General features: G+C 41.6%; 2 protein-coding genes across 10 annotated transcripts in view; one reads left to right on the top strand and one right to left on the bottom strand.

Moving 5' to 3' along the window:
- Window positions 1-17,188, top strand: part of LOC132976879 (SAM pointed domain-containing Ets transcription factor) — a 217,033-nt gene that overhangs the window by 108,222 nt on the left and 91,623 nt on the right. The gene's annotated exons all lie outside the window — the stretch shown is intronic.
- The window catches only part of anks1ab (ankyrin repeat and sterile alpha motif domain containing 1Ab), a 43,695-nt gene continuing 28,083 nt past the window's right edge, over window positions 1,577-17,188 (bottom strand). For 2 of the 9 annotated variants that reach the window (XM_061041093.1, XM_061041100.1), the window contains 9 exons: window positions 15,982-16,089; window positions 14,597-14,767; window positions 12,621-12,758; window positions 11,142-11,213; window positions 10,812-10,895; window positions 10,543-10,680; window positions 9,380-9,556; window positions 6,796-6,911; window positions 1,577-5,906 (listed from right to left, as the gene is read on the bottom strand). In XM_061041093.1, the coding sequence (XP_060897076.1) occupies window positions 5,681-5,906; window positions 6,796-6,911; window positions 9,380-9,556; window positions 10,543-10,680; window positions 10,812-10,895; window positions 11,142-11,213; window positions 12,621-12,758; window positions 14,597-14,767; window positions 15,982-16,089 (1,230 nt within the window). In that variant the 3' untranslated portion in view covers window positions 1,577-5,680. The remainder of the gene's footprint in view (window positions 5,907-6,795; window positions 6,912-9,379; window positions 9,557-10,542; window positions 10,681-10,811; window positions 10,896-11,141; window positions 11,214-12,620; window positions 12,759-14,596; window positions 14,768-15,981; window positions 16,090-17,188) is intronic. The other 7 variants (XR_009673744.1, XM_061041094.1, XM_061041095.1 and 4 more) reach the window with 7 other exon arrangements.

Genomic DNA, 17,188 nt, shown 5'->3' with positions numbered 1-17,188 from the left:
TCTTAAAGCAACATTATGTAGGGATTGAGTTTGGTGTGCTTAGTTTTGGCGCCCTCCAAAGGTCTCAGAGTGCAACTGCACCATTGTGAAACACGTAAAGAAAGCTGTTACTCCACCTCTTCATAGACAACATGTGTTTGTTGGGTGGCGTGAGAAGCCAAAGAAGCATGTTGACTGACTAGATACAGTAAAATAACCAGATGTTGTGCAAATCTGACTTTTCTAGCATTGTCACTCTGTTGTTTGCAAACTGTTTACAGGTGTATTCAGCTGTTACCTCGATGTCTACAGGCTGTGGCTAGACGGCTACATTGGGGAGGCTAACTTATAATGCGAGTTGAGATAGGTTTGTACGGTTCCAAACTTATAAAGCTAACTTTAAGATCGACAGACAACTTTTTTTTTTTTTTTGCATGAGACACAACTTGGATTAGATGACTTTCTGCACCCGGTTCAGCTGCTAAACTCGAGGCAACGATGACACCGATAACGATACAGCCTAACGTTATGACGCTATCTGTTATGTATAAAATCTGCAGGATGTACACTCTGGCTTTGGATTGTTGCTTTCCCATTATCAGTGGGTTACATCGTGCTGAGAGCAGGTGACTAGGACGCTCAGTGGACACATCAGACGCCATTCTAAAAGTCGAAAGTTATTGTTCTATTAGATCGACTTTGAAACTTTTGATTTAAGGTGGAAAAGTGATATAGTGTTGCTTTAATGACATGAATACATACGAGTGGATAACTGAGATACTAGTCATGATAAAGTGTTGTGTAATTCCAATCGTGGTGCGCAAACTAAAATGTGCTAAAACCTTTGAGCCATCGCTGTTCTTTGACTTTGCTACATCTCACAGCAGAGGGATGAGGAAACCTGCAGGAGTCACAGGGTTAAGCATTGTCTCAGAGATTGTCTCAGATTAATGCCTTGCAATCTTTTGAAACCGATCAGGTCTTGCAGCAAGACTCCCCTCTGATTTAAAGATTTTCTGAATCGTCAATGACTCCTCCAACAAAGTACGAATAAGAACATATTCAGTCTACTGCAGCATTCAATTCATATCTAGTGTTATTGTGCAGTGTAGAATAATTGAAAGCAACATTATTATAAACAAATGAAACACGTTAAAATGTTTTGCAATTCAAGCACGGATTATGTGGGTTCCTGCTTCATGTTGGGATTTGTTCGGAGGAGTCAGATCTCGGAAAATGAGCTGTAAATCTTTTTTTAATCATGCAGCACACCAAGTATTTAGCATCAAAATGACAGAGGACTTTTATAGGATTGTGATCAGCAGGCACTTAAGAAAATGGGATGCTTAGCCCTGTGACTTGAATTTAATAGAACACGATAATCACAAACCAGGGCGTTTGTTGAGATTAGAAGTTGAACCACCCACTAATCTCCATAGCAGGGGAAACACTGAACGTGTAATTGTACAGTAATTAGCCTGGTGTTGAATTTGTCACTTGAAAATCTGAACAGCTGGTGTAAAGTTTCTCTCTGTGTTTGTTTACTCGATGATAAAAAAAAAAAAAACTCAAAGTTGACAACAGACTGGAGAGGGGATTCTTTTGTCATTGTATTATTTAATTTCATTAATATAATATTGCTTTGAAATTTGAAACAGTATCACATTTTCTTTGACAAACCACACTCTGTCCACAAACATGGGCAGAGCATTGTATGCTGGTACAGTTTCTTTTTTTTTTTTCCCCTCAACATTTCATTTCCCTTAATAATTCCCAGTTTCTATCTCCAATAGACCTGAATCAATAGAAATGCTCAGTAATGGTCTATATCATAAATGGTCTACAGTGCTCTAAACATTACAGTACCTACATGACAAGATCAGAAAGTTCTTAAGAACTTAAGAGGCCAGGAAATAGACTGAGCCTTTCCCACTGACCTCTCTAAAGACAGGAGTGATACACAGGTCCTGCTTAGCCAGTGATGTGGGACAACAGGTTTACCGTTTGTCTGTGTGTTGGGAGTCGTATCAGGGGGCAGTGGAGGAGCAAAGGGGATATACAGAGTGAGATCTAAAATGTCATAGTAGCGCTGGTTTTGGCCCTGCATGTTGCATAAGGCTTACCTCTCATTTTCCTCTCCCTTTTATTCTCTTTTCCACTGCTCTGCCCGCTAACTGAACACACGCTAAACACACTCGCATCGGCTGCTCCCCTTCAACTCACAGCTTGGTATCCGGAAACTTGAACGCTGGGGTGAGCTACACAAGGAAAACACCAATGTTAAAAAAGACCGGTACATGCACAGCCATATCATGCCACCAAAACTTGCTTTAAATAGCTGCTGCTCATTAAAGTGTAATGCTTTTACATTATGCATCCATACTAGAGCAGGTTGTCTTGGTGACACACAAAATGGAAGAACATACGTGACAAAATGTTGGAGGAATGAAAGGCAAATGGAGACATGGAAGGGATGAGGATGAAACGCTGTATTTTTTTGGTGAGGGAACATAAAAAGCAAATGGCAGATGAGTGAAGAGAGACGAGACACTGCTACGGTACATACAAAGACTGCTCAGGCCGAGTGCATCAAAGGGTACAAAACACAAAGAAACACTGCCATCATGCATCATCAGTGGAAGCTAACAGTTAACAGTCAGAACAAGGTGGCAAAGACACAGCCACGGTACCACACACAGACCAGCTACATCTTTTTAACAGTCAGTCTGCAGCCACACAGGAGCTCAATGCCTCCCTTCTCCTGCAGCACACATGAAAAAACAAGGACAGCGGACAGTGATGTTAACAGTCCAAACTCCCATGAGGACAGACAAGGAACAAGGCATACAGCACGCACAGCAGGTAGTGCACACGGGGGAGAACCCACAGATTCGTGTCGACTCCACAACGAGCATTTTTGAGTCACAGTGCAGTGAGGAATTATATTTTTTAAAGGGGGGGGGGGAGAAAAAAAGGTGTTCTCGGCATAACAAATCTATTCTCATTAACAAGACACCAGAGCAGCACTTGGATTTGGCTCCTTTTTAATGTGGTGGCTTAATGTGGTTAAAACCTTTTCACTGCCGTTTGTCCTCAAGTGACATACTTTTGCATGAACTGAACCGAATTTTTAAATTGGTGTGAAACAGCATGGATACCTACCCATGTAATCATGATAATAAGATGCTATGTTGGGAAACATGCGCCAAATTGTGCTTGAGGCTCATTAATACAGTCGTCGAGTCAAATGAAATCGTGCAGACTAGAGGATGTTTTTTGTTTGGATTACAAACTTGTGAAATGTGGTTCACTCAATACGCTTGTGTTATCTATGTCTTTTGGGGTTGTATCATCTTTTTTTGTTTCTTGTTTTGCCTCAATATCCGGATACTTTACGATCCCCTTTTATTCACTCTTCCCCGCCCCCCAAAGTATCTCAGTCAGACCTGGTCTATCAAGAAGCATCACAAAACGCACCGTTTCCACGGTAAGAAAAGAAAAGAAGAAAAGATATTAAAAGGGATAGTGCCATGTTTTAACACAGTGATTTCTTTTTTTTTTTTTTTTAATTGACAAGAAGATGCTGTGATTATCTGCAGTCTCTCATTGCTACCATGAATGCTGAGAGACTGCAGAACGGGCAGTACAAGGCCAGGGCAAAGGCTCTCATCTGGACAGAACTGTACCATCATTAGATCACCGTCCCAACGCAGCAAGTCACAGTCATTGAAAAACACCAGGAAATCAGCAGTGTCGTCTTTTTTTTTTTTTTTTTCTAGAAGCAAGGGGTTGGCGTGCAGTTGTTGGGTTGTGGTGGGTGTGATATTCAGGAAGATTTGGGGCTTAAGTTGATTATAGATAACCCGAAATAAAGTAAGGCTGTCGTCCTCGGTAAAGTGTGGTAAAGTTGTCCTCCTGTGTGTGTACACGGGTTCAGTTCTTGGTCCATATGAGTTCAGACATCAGTGATGGATTCATGATCGATCCATCGGGTTGTAATATGACTACTGTACAAATGAGTAGAAAAAAAAACAGGTTGTTTTGCTGCATGTTGCTGTTTTTTTTATCTTTCATTGATTAATTGTCCGTCTTGCATCCCATGCTAGCAAAGCAGCCTCCTCATAGTGCCTCACAGTGGTAGATGCCTGGTAAGACAGGACAGGCTAAAGATGGAGAAAGAAAAAAATAAATATATAACTGTCTTGAGGCAAAACAACCAAACAATCAAATAATTCATTAAATTAAAAAAAGAAAGAAATGATATTGAAAAAAAATAATAATCATTCTTCTGTTTTAAAGACTTAGTATCTGAAGTGTCTGTTAAAAGAAAAGTTAAAGATTCACTGGACTACTGTTAATATCCCTCACATGCCTGTATCTAATAATTGAAGCTCCCGCCAGGAGCCGGCAAACTGAGCCTAAAAGAAAGACTGACAACGGGGAAGCAGCTCGATTTGCACGATGTCACGGTAGAAAAATCAACCAGGCGACAGTCGTGCTGCTCACTGATTCACATGCTGATTCTGCATGGTTTGATCCTTGCAGAAAATAAATTGTAAAAAGTGAAAATGTTGTGTAACGGGGGGGAAACGTGCTGGACTATTTCTTGCAGACTCCCAGTAATTACGTCAAACCAGTTTGGATTTCTAAATAAAGATCATTTTCCTTGAATAAAATACTCAATAATCTGAAAGAAGAATAACATAGGAGGGATTTATGGGAGCTATAAGGGGGTTGCAATCTCACTCAAGAAAAGGAACTAGTTCAGCACGTAGCACTTCTCAAAGCACCAATTTGTCATTTTTGTACACACAGGGGTTACAAGATTTAGTGTTTGTGTCATTTAAATGCTGGTTCTTATGTTTTGTTGCTTTTTTTCACAGCCAGGCTAGCTGTTCCTCGCTTATTTGCAGTCTTTAAGCTAAGCTAAATTAGCTGGCAGCTGGCAATAGCTTCTTGTAATGGAGATTAGATCGTAGCTTTATAGCTTGTATAGTTCTCAAATTTGTCGGGATGAACTTTTTTTTTACATGGTCCCAAGACAAATAAAATAATCAATCTAACAGTTCAGAAGAGAGGGTGATATAGATATATTCTGATCAAGACGATCATTAAGCGTACATTTTTTTAAACTTTTCTTTTAACAGTTAAACAAACTGTAATACCTTTGATATTATATGAAACTGTGCAACTATTCAGTATTCTTGAAAGTGCAACCTCAACCTTCCTGAAATATAAATTTGTTGTGACTTAAAGCCAATCCGAAGTCTACATAGAGAGCAAAATAAAAATGAGCATGCTCGTTTTGCCTGTGGAGAATCAATGTTTTTTAAAGGCCTGAAAGAGAAAAGAATAATAAAGATGCAACCTCTGGGATCTATCTGGGATTTGGAGGCAGATGCAAGTTGTCAGGAGGAGGAGGATGAGGAGGAAGAGGCAGTTTGGTTGAGAGAGCAGGGCCACTGTAAAATGACATCGGTCCAGGATCATCCGGTCCAGGGCTCCGGCATGGGCTGTAGCAGCAACAGGCGAGGGAGGCTGCCGGGGGTGGTGGGGAGGAATGGGGGGGGCCGCAGGAGTGTTTGTCATGACGGGTAGAGAGGTTTGTGTGGGTCGCTGGGCAGGGCAAAGGAGGTTGCAGGAGTGGGCAGCCCTGAGGGATGCTATACCATCACAGTGAAAAGGCACGGGGCTCGCATGTTTATGTTTGAGTGTCTGTGTGTGTGTGAGATAAATCAAGAACCGGATGCAGGGGGGAGAGAGGGAAGTACGAGGGGGTGCAGAGGGGCGGCTGTGGGGATCCCGCCTCAGAATATGGTGGTCTCGTACTTGGTGCTGACGGGGCGCCTGTTGGAGTCCCGGTGGTCCAAGAGCCAGGTGGTGCTGCCCAGGGACTGCATGTCTGGGTCCATCTCCAGGGGGTCAATCTGCCGGAGGGGAGGGAGGGAGGAGGGACGAGAGGAGGGTGTGAGACGGGCAGCAGCCGAGGCCATTGCGTCACACTGACAAGTCCTCAGCTCACACACGTGCATGTGGATTAGAGGTACAGTCCAGTGATCATGTTATAATCACAGACACTCAGGGCTCAATCCACAACATGGATGATGTCTGACAGAAAATACTCTGTGTTAGACGCAGCAGTAAACCAAAGCCACAACCCTCTGGGAGTAAAAAAAAATTAAAAAAAAAAGCCCTGATTAGTTGTTCAAAAGCAATGTCTGCTCTACAACAGTGGCTCCTACAAACATGGAGGCTGTTTTCATTTATATAAGCAGTCAAAACACACACACTGATAAATTTACTGCAAGCTCGAAATGAATTTTAAATGGCTAAAAAAAAACCTCTCAAGATAAGGCATTTTAATATTTTTTAATTCCCTGCGAATGGATGACATCTTCAGCTCAAAAAGATAGTAACACCAAGAATAAGAGCGGGAGCTTAAAACCATCCAACAGACAACTTCAACCATCTTGTTTACGAACCCTCCCTGGCACAATTAAGCCAACAGTCCTCAGAGAAGCGTAAATATAGAGGAAGCAAATCACATCAAGAAGCCCTCTTCTTCCTGAATGTATTTAACCACAGAAATAAACTAAACTCTAAAATGTGCAATGAAGATGAGAGATGGGAAAGTAAAGGGATGAGAAGAACATTTATGCCTGAAATATAAATATCCGTATGACAAGGAGACAAAGTGCATCGCAGCACCCGATCAACAACAACCGAAACAGAAAGAAAAGAAAGAAGAGGAGGGATAATTGTGTAAGCTGATGTGTGGTGATTACAGGTTTAATAGAGGAAAGGAAAGAGAAGGACCTGGACTCCAGGGCTAACAGAGTGCAACGGGAGGAAGGAAGGACGGTGGGTAGTACACGTGTGACAGTGACAGCAGCGGCATTCGAGCAGAGGGGCACCCTGGGAAGCAGGAGGACCAAGAAGACAAGAACAAAGACATGTTAAAAAAAATGAGAGAATAGAGGGACAGAGCATTAAAACGCACCAAACAGATTATTAGATAGCGGCAGTAGGAGCTGTCGTCACCTGTCTGGAGCTGAAGAAGGCAAATTAATCAAGAACATTATTCTGCCACTTCTTGTGTTCTTGTAATTGACATTCACTACAACCCTCCCCTAAAGAGCGCCTGTCCAATCACAGCTTAGCAACCGTAACTAGGCACGGCAGGTCTGTCAAGGTTTGGATTTGTACACATGTTGAAGCGGTGTGCTGAGGCTCTTGTAAGGATTCTGGGAGTGTCGTGTCTTTTTTTAGCCTTCCGACAAACAAACAAATAAATAGTGAGGAGCTATATTTTCAGTGTTCATCTTCTGTAACGTGAGCTGCTTACATTGCATGCTCTGCTAACTAGGTTACTACTGTAGCCACGCAGTGTTACTGCGGAGGCAAAGAAGCACATCATTATGTAACAGCTTTATATGGTTGCAGGATTTTTTTTTTTTAAAGCCTGGTTCACATACACATAGTTTCCCACAGTGTGGAAGCAAGACTAAAATAGATACTACCCAGTGAAAGTTAACTTCAGCAGCCCCACCTTTCTTTTGATAGAAACGAACACTTCAGCAACCCAAGCTGAAATGTATGAGCATGTTGCTCCTCACAGAGTAAGGTCCCGTCACACCAACTTTCATTTCTACAAATGAACGCATCATTTCAAAATAGGTGGTGTAAAATAAGCAGCCAAACCAGTTTGATCTTACATGAGTCCCGATCATAATTTAAATACCAGGACTAACTAGTGGTGTTTTCAGACAAAAAAGTCCAGATTTACCTGGAATTCTTCCGGTCAGCATCCTAGTAAAATTTTTGCGTGAAGTTGTGGTGAGCCAATGTGTAAATGCAGCAGGAGATATGTAAGAAAATCCACTGCCAGCATGCAGGTGGAGGCGATGCAACCAGTGCTATCATAGTGCATGTAGTGAAGCAGCGATACTCTTTCCTGCTCCATGTACTGTACACTTACTCGTTGATACTGTGAATATGTTCGGGTGAAACGCAGCAGTGATATAACGGCAAAAATAGCATCGGACTTTGTTGCCTTGTCCGCCGCTTCTGCATCGCCCTTTTAACATCATGTCCTGCCTGAGACACCCCCCCCCTCCCCATCTGACAGGGAGAGTCTCTAGCTGTGAGTTGCAAATGGAACAGACAACTCAGAAAGATTTCACGGCTAGCTTTTGTGTTGTTGTTGTTGTTGTAGTGCATGTGTAAAAAAAAAAAAGTCTTAGCTTTACTTTGCAATACAGTACAACTGCCTTTCTCCAGCAGGAGCTAGCTTGTTCAACACACTCCCTGATCTAACATAATCCTTACAGCCCAACTAGCTTCAGCTGATAAATTCTGCCAGCAACACTCGTTACAGCAAGACTCATTTCGACTGCTAGAAATGAGAAGCCTGTCATTGTGCACTTCTGTTTGGAAGCAAGGACCGATTGTTATAAAAAAATATTGTTATTTTAATTGATTGTGCCTTGCAAACTACACAGCTGTAGCAACAGTAACTCACGGGGTGGGAGCAAAATGGTCGGTCAAATGAAAAAAAACTTTATGGCTAAAACATTTTCTTTTCAAATTGCTATTTTTTTTAGCATTCACACAGCCATAAAACACATTAAAACAAATTGCAGGAGATAGAAGTCCCCCCCCCCCCCCCCATCTCATTTAAAACTTAAACAACCAGCCAGACTCATTACGCAGCTCTGTGATTACTCCATATATTATCCTTACAGGCAGGTAGTAAAACAAAGTGATTTGTCTCTGGAGAAGCATGTGGTCTAACAGTGTGCGTGCTTCTGGCTGTGCAGCTCTCTTAGGTGACAGTGATCACAGAGTGCTCATTATATGCAGCCTGAGAGGTCAATGCATCACTGCGTGGCTCAGAGTATACGTCGACATTTAGGCAACACACTTAATCAATAGTGAGGTAGCAGTGGATCGGTCTAACCAACAGGGCTGAGCCCTCAGAAACGTCCCGGAGGAAATCATAAACCTGCCCGTGGGCAACAAATAAAAATCCTCATTCATCATGTTTCACATATGCACAAAAAAAAGAAATCTCCCCCTGATCTGAGTGACTCAGATTTGAGGGGTGGGCGTGATGAAATTGTTAGCAAAGTAATGACTCATCACTTCCAGCCACATACACAGCAAATCTCACTTTCTAGGAGGTCTTTTGGGGTTTCAGGAGGGGGAAAAGTCGGTCACGAGGTCGGTGAACCTTTTCTGAATCACGATTATTTTTCTACTTTACCTCTGTCCTTTAGAAAAGTGGAGCAAATTCAACACACACACACACACACACACACACACACACACACACACACACACACACACAGAAAACACATTCAACAGGTATTTGTAAAGAGGTTGTGAAGGTGGTACTCACTGCTGATCTCCGCATACTATTCCAGGACTGAGAAACAGGACGGCTGGTTTTGGTTTCTATGACCTCTGGGCTCAGAGACGTAGGTGGGACATATTGTCTCGCCCTGGTCTGCATTGCCATCTGATAGGCCACTTCAAATGCCTGCCCCAGTGTGAGGATGATCTCGTAGGTCTGTGTCTGTGTGAATACAAAAATAAAGTGTTGAATCAGTATAATTTTTAGTATTGACTCAGTGATACAAGACAATAATTTGCAATGTCAGCTGGTGTTCACACAAACAACTTCTTCACAGCGTTTGTCGAAGATAAGGCATTTTATTATTTACTTAAAAACCCAAAGAAGTGATTTTACAAACCTGACTAAACATTTAGTTTTTTGTTCTTTTTAGCCAAGAAGCTCGGGATAATACATTCAAGAGTTAATATAATTTGTGTGACTTCAGACTCAGTCACTGTTATTTAATTGGGTTTTACAAAATCTTGAACAATTATTTGTAGATCCCACAAAACAATATTGTTTTGCACACAAAAGTGCTGCTCCTCACGTTGTCAGGATAGTGACTTTGTGTAATTATATGTTGGGCTCTTGCTTGAATATCACACGGAGTGTTAGGGAAAAGCCAGAGCTATTAAACAATACACTGTGCACATGGAGCAGTTGCGTTAAATTAAAATAAAGAAGGCAGAAAATTGTGTTTCGGCTTCGTTAAACTTTTAAAAAAAAATGTTCCCTGCAGTTAACAGACACTTGACAGTGGTTCATCTGCCAAAGATAAAAGATTGCCATTGACCTTTACAGAAGCTCAGACACAAATTATATAATTTTCTATGCCTGTATATGGAAATGCCAAAATGCCATGCATAGCAGGAGCAAAACCTCAATCAAGTAATTCGATGAGCCAATCAAGGAGATAATGTCTGCAGGATGCTTCGTGTTGTTTTAACAGCGGGATACCCAACATCACACAAAAGAAAATGTTCAAGACTAGTAATTGATGAATTTACGTCATACATCTCAAATATTATATGAAGACTGAGTAATTTTCTCAATGGATCGTAAGGAATCTAATGTTTTCCAGATGAAAGTGAGTCTTAATGCTTGTGTTTTGAGTAGACAGGGATTGTTAATATGTGTCTCCCTTTCTCCAGAGCTGTAGTACTCACCACTTCCACAGTGCTGAAGACATGGCAGAAGTGGTGGCCACTCTTCAGATCCTTGGTAATATAAGCAAAAGTGCAGAGGTCATCTGGGTCCTGAGCGGCACATGAGATGTTCCTGATCTCGTGCTCCGCAACTATGGTCTAATGGAAAGAGGAGGGGAGTGAGTGCTACCTGGAAATCAGGCCCTAATGGGGGCTGAGAGAGTCCGCTGAAATGTTTGTGATCAACAGATCAATACACACTGAGACGCACAAACATTCTTTCCCATTACCTTTGTGGCTGCATCAATGAACTTGACCCCTCTATAGGTAATGGATAGTATGACTACTGGACCCTTTCTGGAATCCTTTGATTTCTGCAATCAGGAGTGAGTGGTTAGTGTACACAGTAAAACAAAACACAATGGTTCCAGCACTAAACAGTAATATTCATGAACTACGACGTGCACAGAATGGGAACAGTGAAAGTCAGTTTTGTTTTTTCTTCTCATGTCTGACATTTTTATCGTTTATTTGCTGGAATTTACTCAATTTAATAAAACACTTAGGCTTTTGTTCTTTGAAGTGAAGGGACTTGTTAAAGCATTTCAGTTTTTACTTACCCTAATTTTGGCACAGGCATCTTGTGTGGATTCAATACCTCGAAGATCCCTGATTATCATTGATCCTAGGTACTAAAAGAACAAATCAAAACACAACAGGGTTGGTTTAATAGTATTCCAACATGGGTTCTGACCACAGAATGTATGAAGAAGTGAATGTAGCTTAAAGTTTAGCATTTGGTAGCTGCCATCTTGTTTTTTGGGAAGTAGAAGTACCATCAGAGGCTCACAGGAGGCCATGCCCTTAATGGGATACTTCACCCATTTGCATTAAGCTTTGTATCATAAGAAACCTGGTAGTATTTCTGAATGGTCGTGCATCCCGCCCACATTTTCCCCTGAGATGCAGGAAATCTTTGTATTTCTAAGTCTGAAAAGCAGCTTCTAGTGATGCAAAATGACGATTTTTGCGTCACTGGAAGCTGTTGCGGTTAGCGGAGGGAAACTATAACGCTAGTTCCTCATATTTTGGACCACTGAAGCTACAGACCTAGCACAGATCAGTGGGTGGGAACTCTATGGAGAAAGCTGATAATGGTGAAAAAATATAAATATAGCGGCGAGACGGCTGCTGCGACAGGCAGGTCTTGTGTTTTGGGAGGTTCGGCCGCTGGCCGCCAGGGCTGCCGTCTCGGGGCTATATTGCTATACTGCTGGCCGCCGCCGGCCGCTGCCAGCTCAGCAACCGAGACATAATGCCTGCCTGTCGGCGGCAGTGAGGACGAGGAGCCCGGGCTGGCTCGACCTGGGGCGGACTGGTAGTGTCGGTGCTCTCACTGTTTGCCTATGGACACAGACATAGAGTCTGTTTTCTGCCAGGAATTTCCAAGATGTTAATTCCTTCTGGAAGAAATCCCGGAATCAGTTGAGGAAACGGCGTGTGTGTTGAAGTAAACATGTCTGTAAACCTGACCTTAGTGGGAGTGGCCTGCGGTGCTGTGCATTCTGGGATTTGGTGTCTCTCATCCACATGAGTCAAAAAGACACTTTCTGCCTTTTCTCAGCCAAGAAGGCACCAACTTCAAAATTGATTTCACATTTCTACATATGACCCAATGTCAACACAGATTCATGTTTCAACGGGTGAAGTATCCCTTTAAGGATACCCTTATTTATCATCAGGAAATCGGACCATAATTAACTAAATAAGAATCATGCTGTATTAAATAACACTTAAAACTAGTAATTGGGAATTTTAAAATGGACTTCATACATGGGACAACCAGTGCAGTCTTCTCCTGCTGGCCACTAGAAAGAATGCAGGTTTAAGTCACTTTTGCATTTGGCTTCACTTGAACTAGAGATTACGTTCACAACTTCATATACAGCCTATGTTGCTGACATGCTTCAAATTGACTAAAGAGCACAAGATGGAAACACTTTTCAAAGTTCAGTTTTTAGACGAAAAGCAGGAATATGGTATAAAAAATTGCAAGTCTGTGTCCTTGCTAAAAAAAACAGACAACAAAAATGACTTACAGTTGCCTCGTATCCGCAGGATTCCAGGATGAGTTTCTCAGGCTGGTGATGCCAGGCGGATACGGTGGCGTAGGTAGCAGACTGGCTCGGCGGCCGGAGGTTTAAACGAGAGTCTTTATGTCGTTCACTCTGTCTGTCCTGTACAGTGAACGCACCAGGAAGAGGAAACATTATCAACATGTTTTACTTGGAAAAAAAGCTTACGGAAATGGCAGTCCTCACAGTTTTAGCCTCTCATCTATTTTTTCACACATATACAAAGCTAAGTCTGTATAAAGGACTATTATTATAATTATTACTGGAACTGAACGTTTGTAGATACAATGACTCCATGTACAGTTGCATCTCAGTCAAGGTAGTGAGGTACAACTTCTGACTGTTGCACATTAGTGTAAAAGCAGCTGAAGTCTGCTTGGTCAGCGTTTCTCTAGAAGTCCTTTATGATCTGCTGGTTTGCTCATAAATATTCACGACGAGGTTTGGGCCTTTTGGTCAAAGTGGGCTTTGCTTGGCTCTCTCATAAATCACTTGTCAGAGTAAAATATACCATTGGAAATAATCCACTAAGCATTTGGGGGAAATGATGAGTATTGATTTTAAACTTAATGGATCCCTGTGAGTGCAATCAGGCAACATTTCCCTGATCTGTGGATGCTCCCATGTGTTTTCTCTTCGGCATCTGTGAGTCAGAAAAACTAGGGCTGCCATCTTGACTTTGAATGTGTCGTAAGCTGACCTTTAGCATTTGGTCGAATTTGATCACTGGGTTATTCTTGGTTTTTATTCTTCAGTAGGAATCAAAGAACTTCAGGGAAGCACAGAGTAACTGAATATTTCTTCAATCACAGAGCTGATTTGAGACAATTCTCTTACAAAGCTTCTCTTTTCCCGAATGAGTTTGCTTTTTGCACCTTCTTCATCACCAGTTTAATCTGTTTTTTTTTTTTTTTTATGCTAAAAAGAGTGGATGTGACGTCAAGAATGCCAGCTCTGTTTACAAATGCAGCTCCCGAAACTTTCTTCACCAAATAAACACAGTAGACCAAGAATGGCAAGAGTTAACGTAATGAAGATTAACACAAAGGATTGAATCTGGGAACAGTGAAAGAACAGAATCTGTTCTGCTGCGTTCTGTACCAACCTGCAGGATCTTTGCCCCGTTATACGTAAGTCAAATATGGGCTTTGGTTAGGGGGCAAGGACATCTATACCGTGGCTCCACCAGCCAGATCCCTTCTGTATATGTCTTGGCTCCAAATGACATAATCCAGCACCATAGCTCAACGCCCGTCATGGCAGTATTTTGGCAGAATTCATACAACAGGAGGGGAAGTGACGCACTGACCACAAATATATATACTGAATGGGTAAATTCCACCCAGGTCTATTAATGAGTTGCGAAAGCTATCACAGTGTCAGCATGTGAATCTCTAACACAGAGTTTGTACGACCTAAAAAGAAAGATTCAAGCACTCCCAAGCTACCAAACCAAATTTCCAAACTCTTAAAGTCTTTATCATCACATCTACACTCTATTATACCAGCTACTAGACAAGATCGTTTCTTTGTTTCATTGTTTCATTTCAGCTTTTTACTAGTGGTGACTCATAATGTAAATGCACACAAAAGCAGCCATTTCCCAATGAGCATATTCAAATTCGAACATAGTTTTATCCTTGAAATCATAATGTTTGAAGTGAAGCATTTTGAAGCCATATCACATTGCTGTCTTATATCTTATGGCAAACCTTTAATACTCCTTTAATGTCTTTATTGGTTACAGTCTGATGTGGCTGTGGTTCTCTGGGTTAGCCCACTGCGTCAGAAAAATGTGACTACAACTCCAACAGCATGTGACAAGACAGCCTGACACATCCGGCTGTGTACAGCCTCCTCCTCTATTATTCAGCCAGTCGCTCACTGAAAGTCTGTTCTTTGGTGTTTTCCCAGAAGAAGATAAAAGAGGAAGGACTCACTACAGAGCGCGGCCTCTCGCAGTATGAGCGCAGAGAAACACTACAGTCTTGGTCGACTCCTCTCCGCCTTCGGTCCGTCTCAGTCAAGGGCAGGAGCATGTCCATGGAGCGACTGGTGTAGGGGTCCATCTGACTGAGGGGGGATGTGGTCTGGGACAGGAGGTCATGAAACTGCCACATACAAACAAACACACAAAGGAGTCCAAATAAACACACAAACAGCACAAATTAATGGTTTGACAGCACCGTCTACACGGCTTTTTCCCCTGATCTACAGCCAAGACTAATCCTCAACAAAAGAGCCTCTTCAAAGGAGATACTCAGTTCTTTTCAGGCCAGTATAATCTGCCTGGGAAATCAGCCTTCAGTATTTAACTGTTGTGAACATAATGATATTGAAGAATCTCGTTCCAAAATTAGACATCGGTTGCTAAAAAAAAGGATCCATTTTCTCACAAAATGATGTTGGCATGGAAATAAAGCTTCTCATGAAACGTTGTTTACCTTCTATCTGAAGCTCTGTTTGGATTGTGGTTCAAAAAGAAAGATAACAGGGTGTAATCACTGATCTCTGTTTAAATACTGAGCACTAGAACAACATATGTGAACCCTTTTTTTTTTTAGCTTTTTTAGTGATCACTAAATTTGGGTTATATTGGAGAGTTGAGCAGACTTACCACTTTTAATTGGCCATATTGAGAATACCCATCTGTTAACTTAATTGGTTAGCATTAACATCATGTTTCCGCACCCTAAATTTTAGATCTAACAATGCTGATGTCTGATTTACACATTTGTGTGACGAGGAGCTTTAAAACATTGTTTTCAACTGCACACTCTTTTTTTCTAGCTTCAAGGAAGGGTCAAGATCAAGTCAATGCCACAATACATGCATTCATACAACATTTTCCTCTACCATGAGGCTCAGGGTTGGAGGCTCAAATACTTATTTATCATTTTGAATCTCTGTGTTCCTGATTGCAAGTCCCAAAAACAGAAAGATTCTGACAAATTTTCGTCATGATCACTTTGGGTATAATGCTGAGGTTAGCTTTTTGAGTGACAGTTGGTAATGGGTTTTTTCAGGCCAAATATCCCTTTGGATTATCACTGTTCATTGTCTTTCATTGTTCATTGTTAATTTCTGTATAATCGTGAAGCTGTGAAATGGTGCTGATTTTGTGGATTCCATACCAGAAGGATTGGCAACCTGAAACAACAATCTTATAATACACTTTTGATATCAGTAATTGAGCTTCCTTCCTTCCTTCGTTGAGCGTGATGTCAGGAAAAATGCCACCTTGATAATATGGTTATTAAAGCACAACGATAGAAGACTTTATCACAATGCAAATGAGTATCAGGTTCTATATCACCAGTCTTACCAAGATTGGAGACAAACGACGGGACTTAGAAGGAGCCTCTTCATACGGTCTCTCTGCTAAAGAAGCAATGATCCTCTTTCTGTGGCCCAGGGGACCAACCTTAATAACCTAGAGAGGGAAGTTCAGGGCACACATAAGGCAGGCTTCTCATAAATATCTCAAACACACACATCATCTATCTACTGTGGACTAAGCTAATAGAGATATATCTAAAATACACTGACACACAGTTGGTGGCATGAACCCCTCTCTGGCAGGCTTCCACTAGCAAACAGAAATGACTCTCGTCAATAATTCAGCCTCAATCTGTTTTGCCGTAAGCTTAAAGTACAGCACTGTCTCCTTCCCAGGACGCTCTATAATTCACGACCCATTTTTTTTTTTTTTTACACAGTGCTTAAATAACAGAGAGAGAATTTGACGATTTATGGGACAGAATATGTAAATAACCATGCCATTCAAAAACTGTTTTGCAAAGACCCATTTCATTTGTCACAATTTGGATATATGTTTTTAATTAAGGGCATTTTAATGCTGCAATTCCACCCTGCCACACCTCTATCCCCAGCATCTCTGTCTCTCTAAACCTTTTACAAATGCTTTCTCCGCTTCTGTGGCTAAAACCCACTGAGGAGGTAGTATAGGTTAATTTTATGTAGTCAAAACTCATTATCCTAACACTGTATATTTGCATAATTGGCTATTAACATTCATGCTCATCCAGTGAAGGTGGATGTCGAGTGATTAATGTTACATTTGTAATTATGTCGCTGGTACAAAATATTCCATAACAGGCTCATATGCTTCTTTGTCTGAGGGCTTCAATTATTTATTCAGTGAGAGTCAGAGGACGGAGAGGCAACTGGTCTTTTCTCTGGATCTCTGGTGCTGTTTTCACTATTTTCATGTGCAGAATTCCACTGAGGCCAGTATGCATGAGGTATGTGATATAGGAGAAGATTTAAATACTAATAAAGAGCCGTGGGATTATATGGGAGTGTAAACCAGCCCATAGATCAAACTGATGGTTCATGCTATTTGCTGAAAGATGCTAGAGAGGCTGAAGGAAAATGAAATGGGCAGAGCAAGTTCTGCCAAGATGCTCAGAGGCAGTTCTGCTATTCTGCACACTGAAAGTAATGTGCCCTGCTCTCACACCCATCTTTCTGTACTAAGTCGCGGTCTGCTGGACACCATCCCTCTAACA

The sequence above is a fragment of the Labrus mixtus genome, chromosome 7 (genome assembly GCF_963584025.1).
Source record: "Labrus mixtus chromosome 7, fLabMix1.1, whole genome shotgun sequence".
NCBI lineage: Eukaryota > Metazoa > Chordata > Actinopteri > Labriformes > Labridae > Labrus > Labrus mixtus.
The sequence above is the reverse complement of the archived record's forward strand: the minus strand, read 5'-3'. Positions and strand labels throughout refer to the sequence as shown.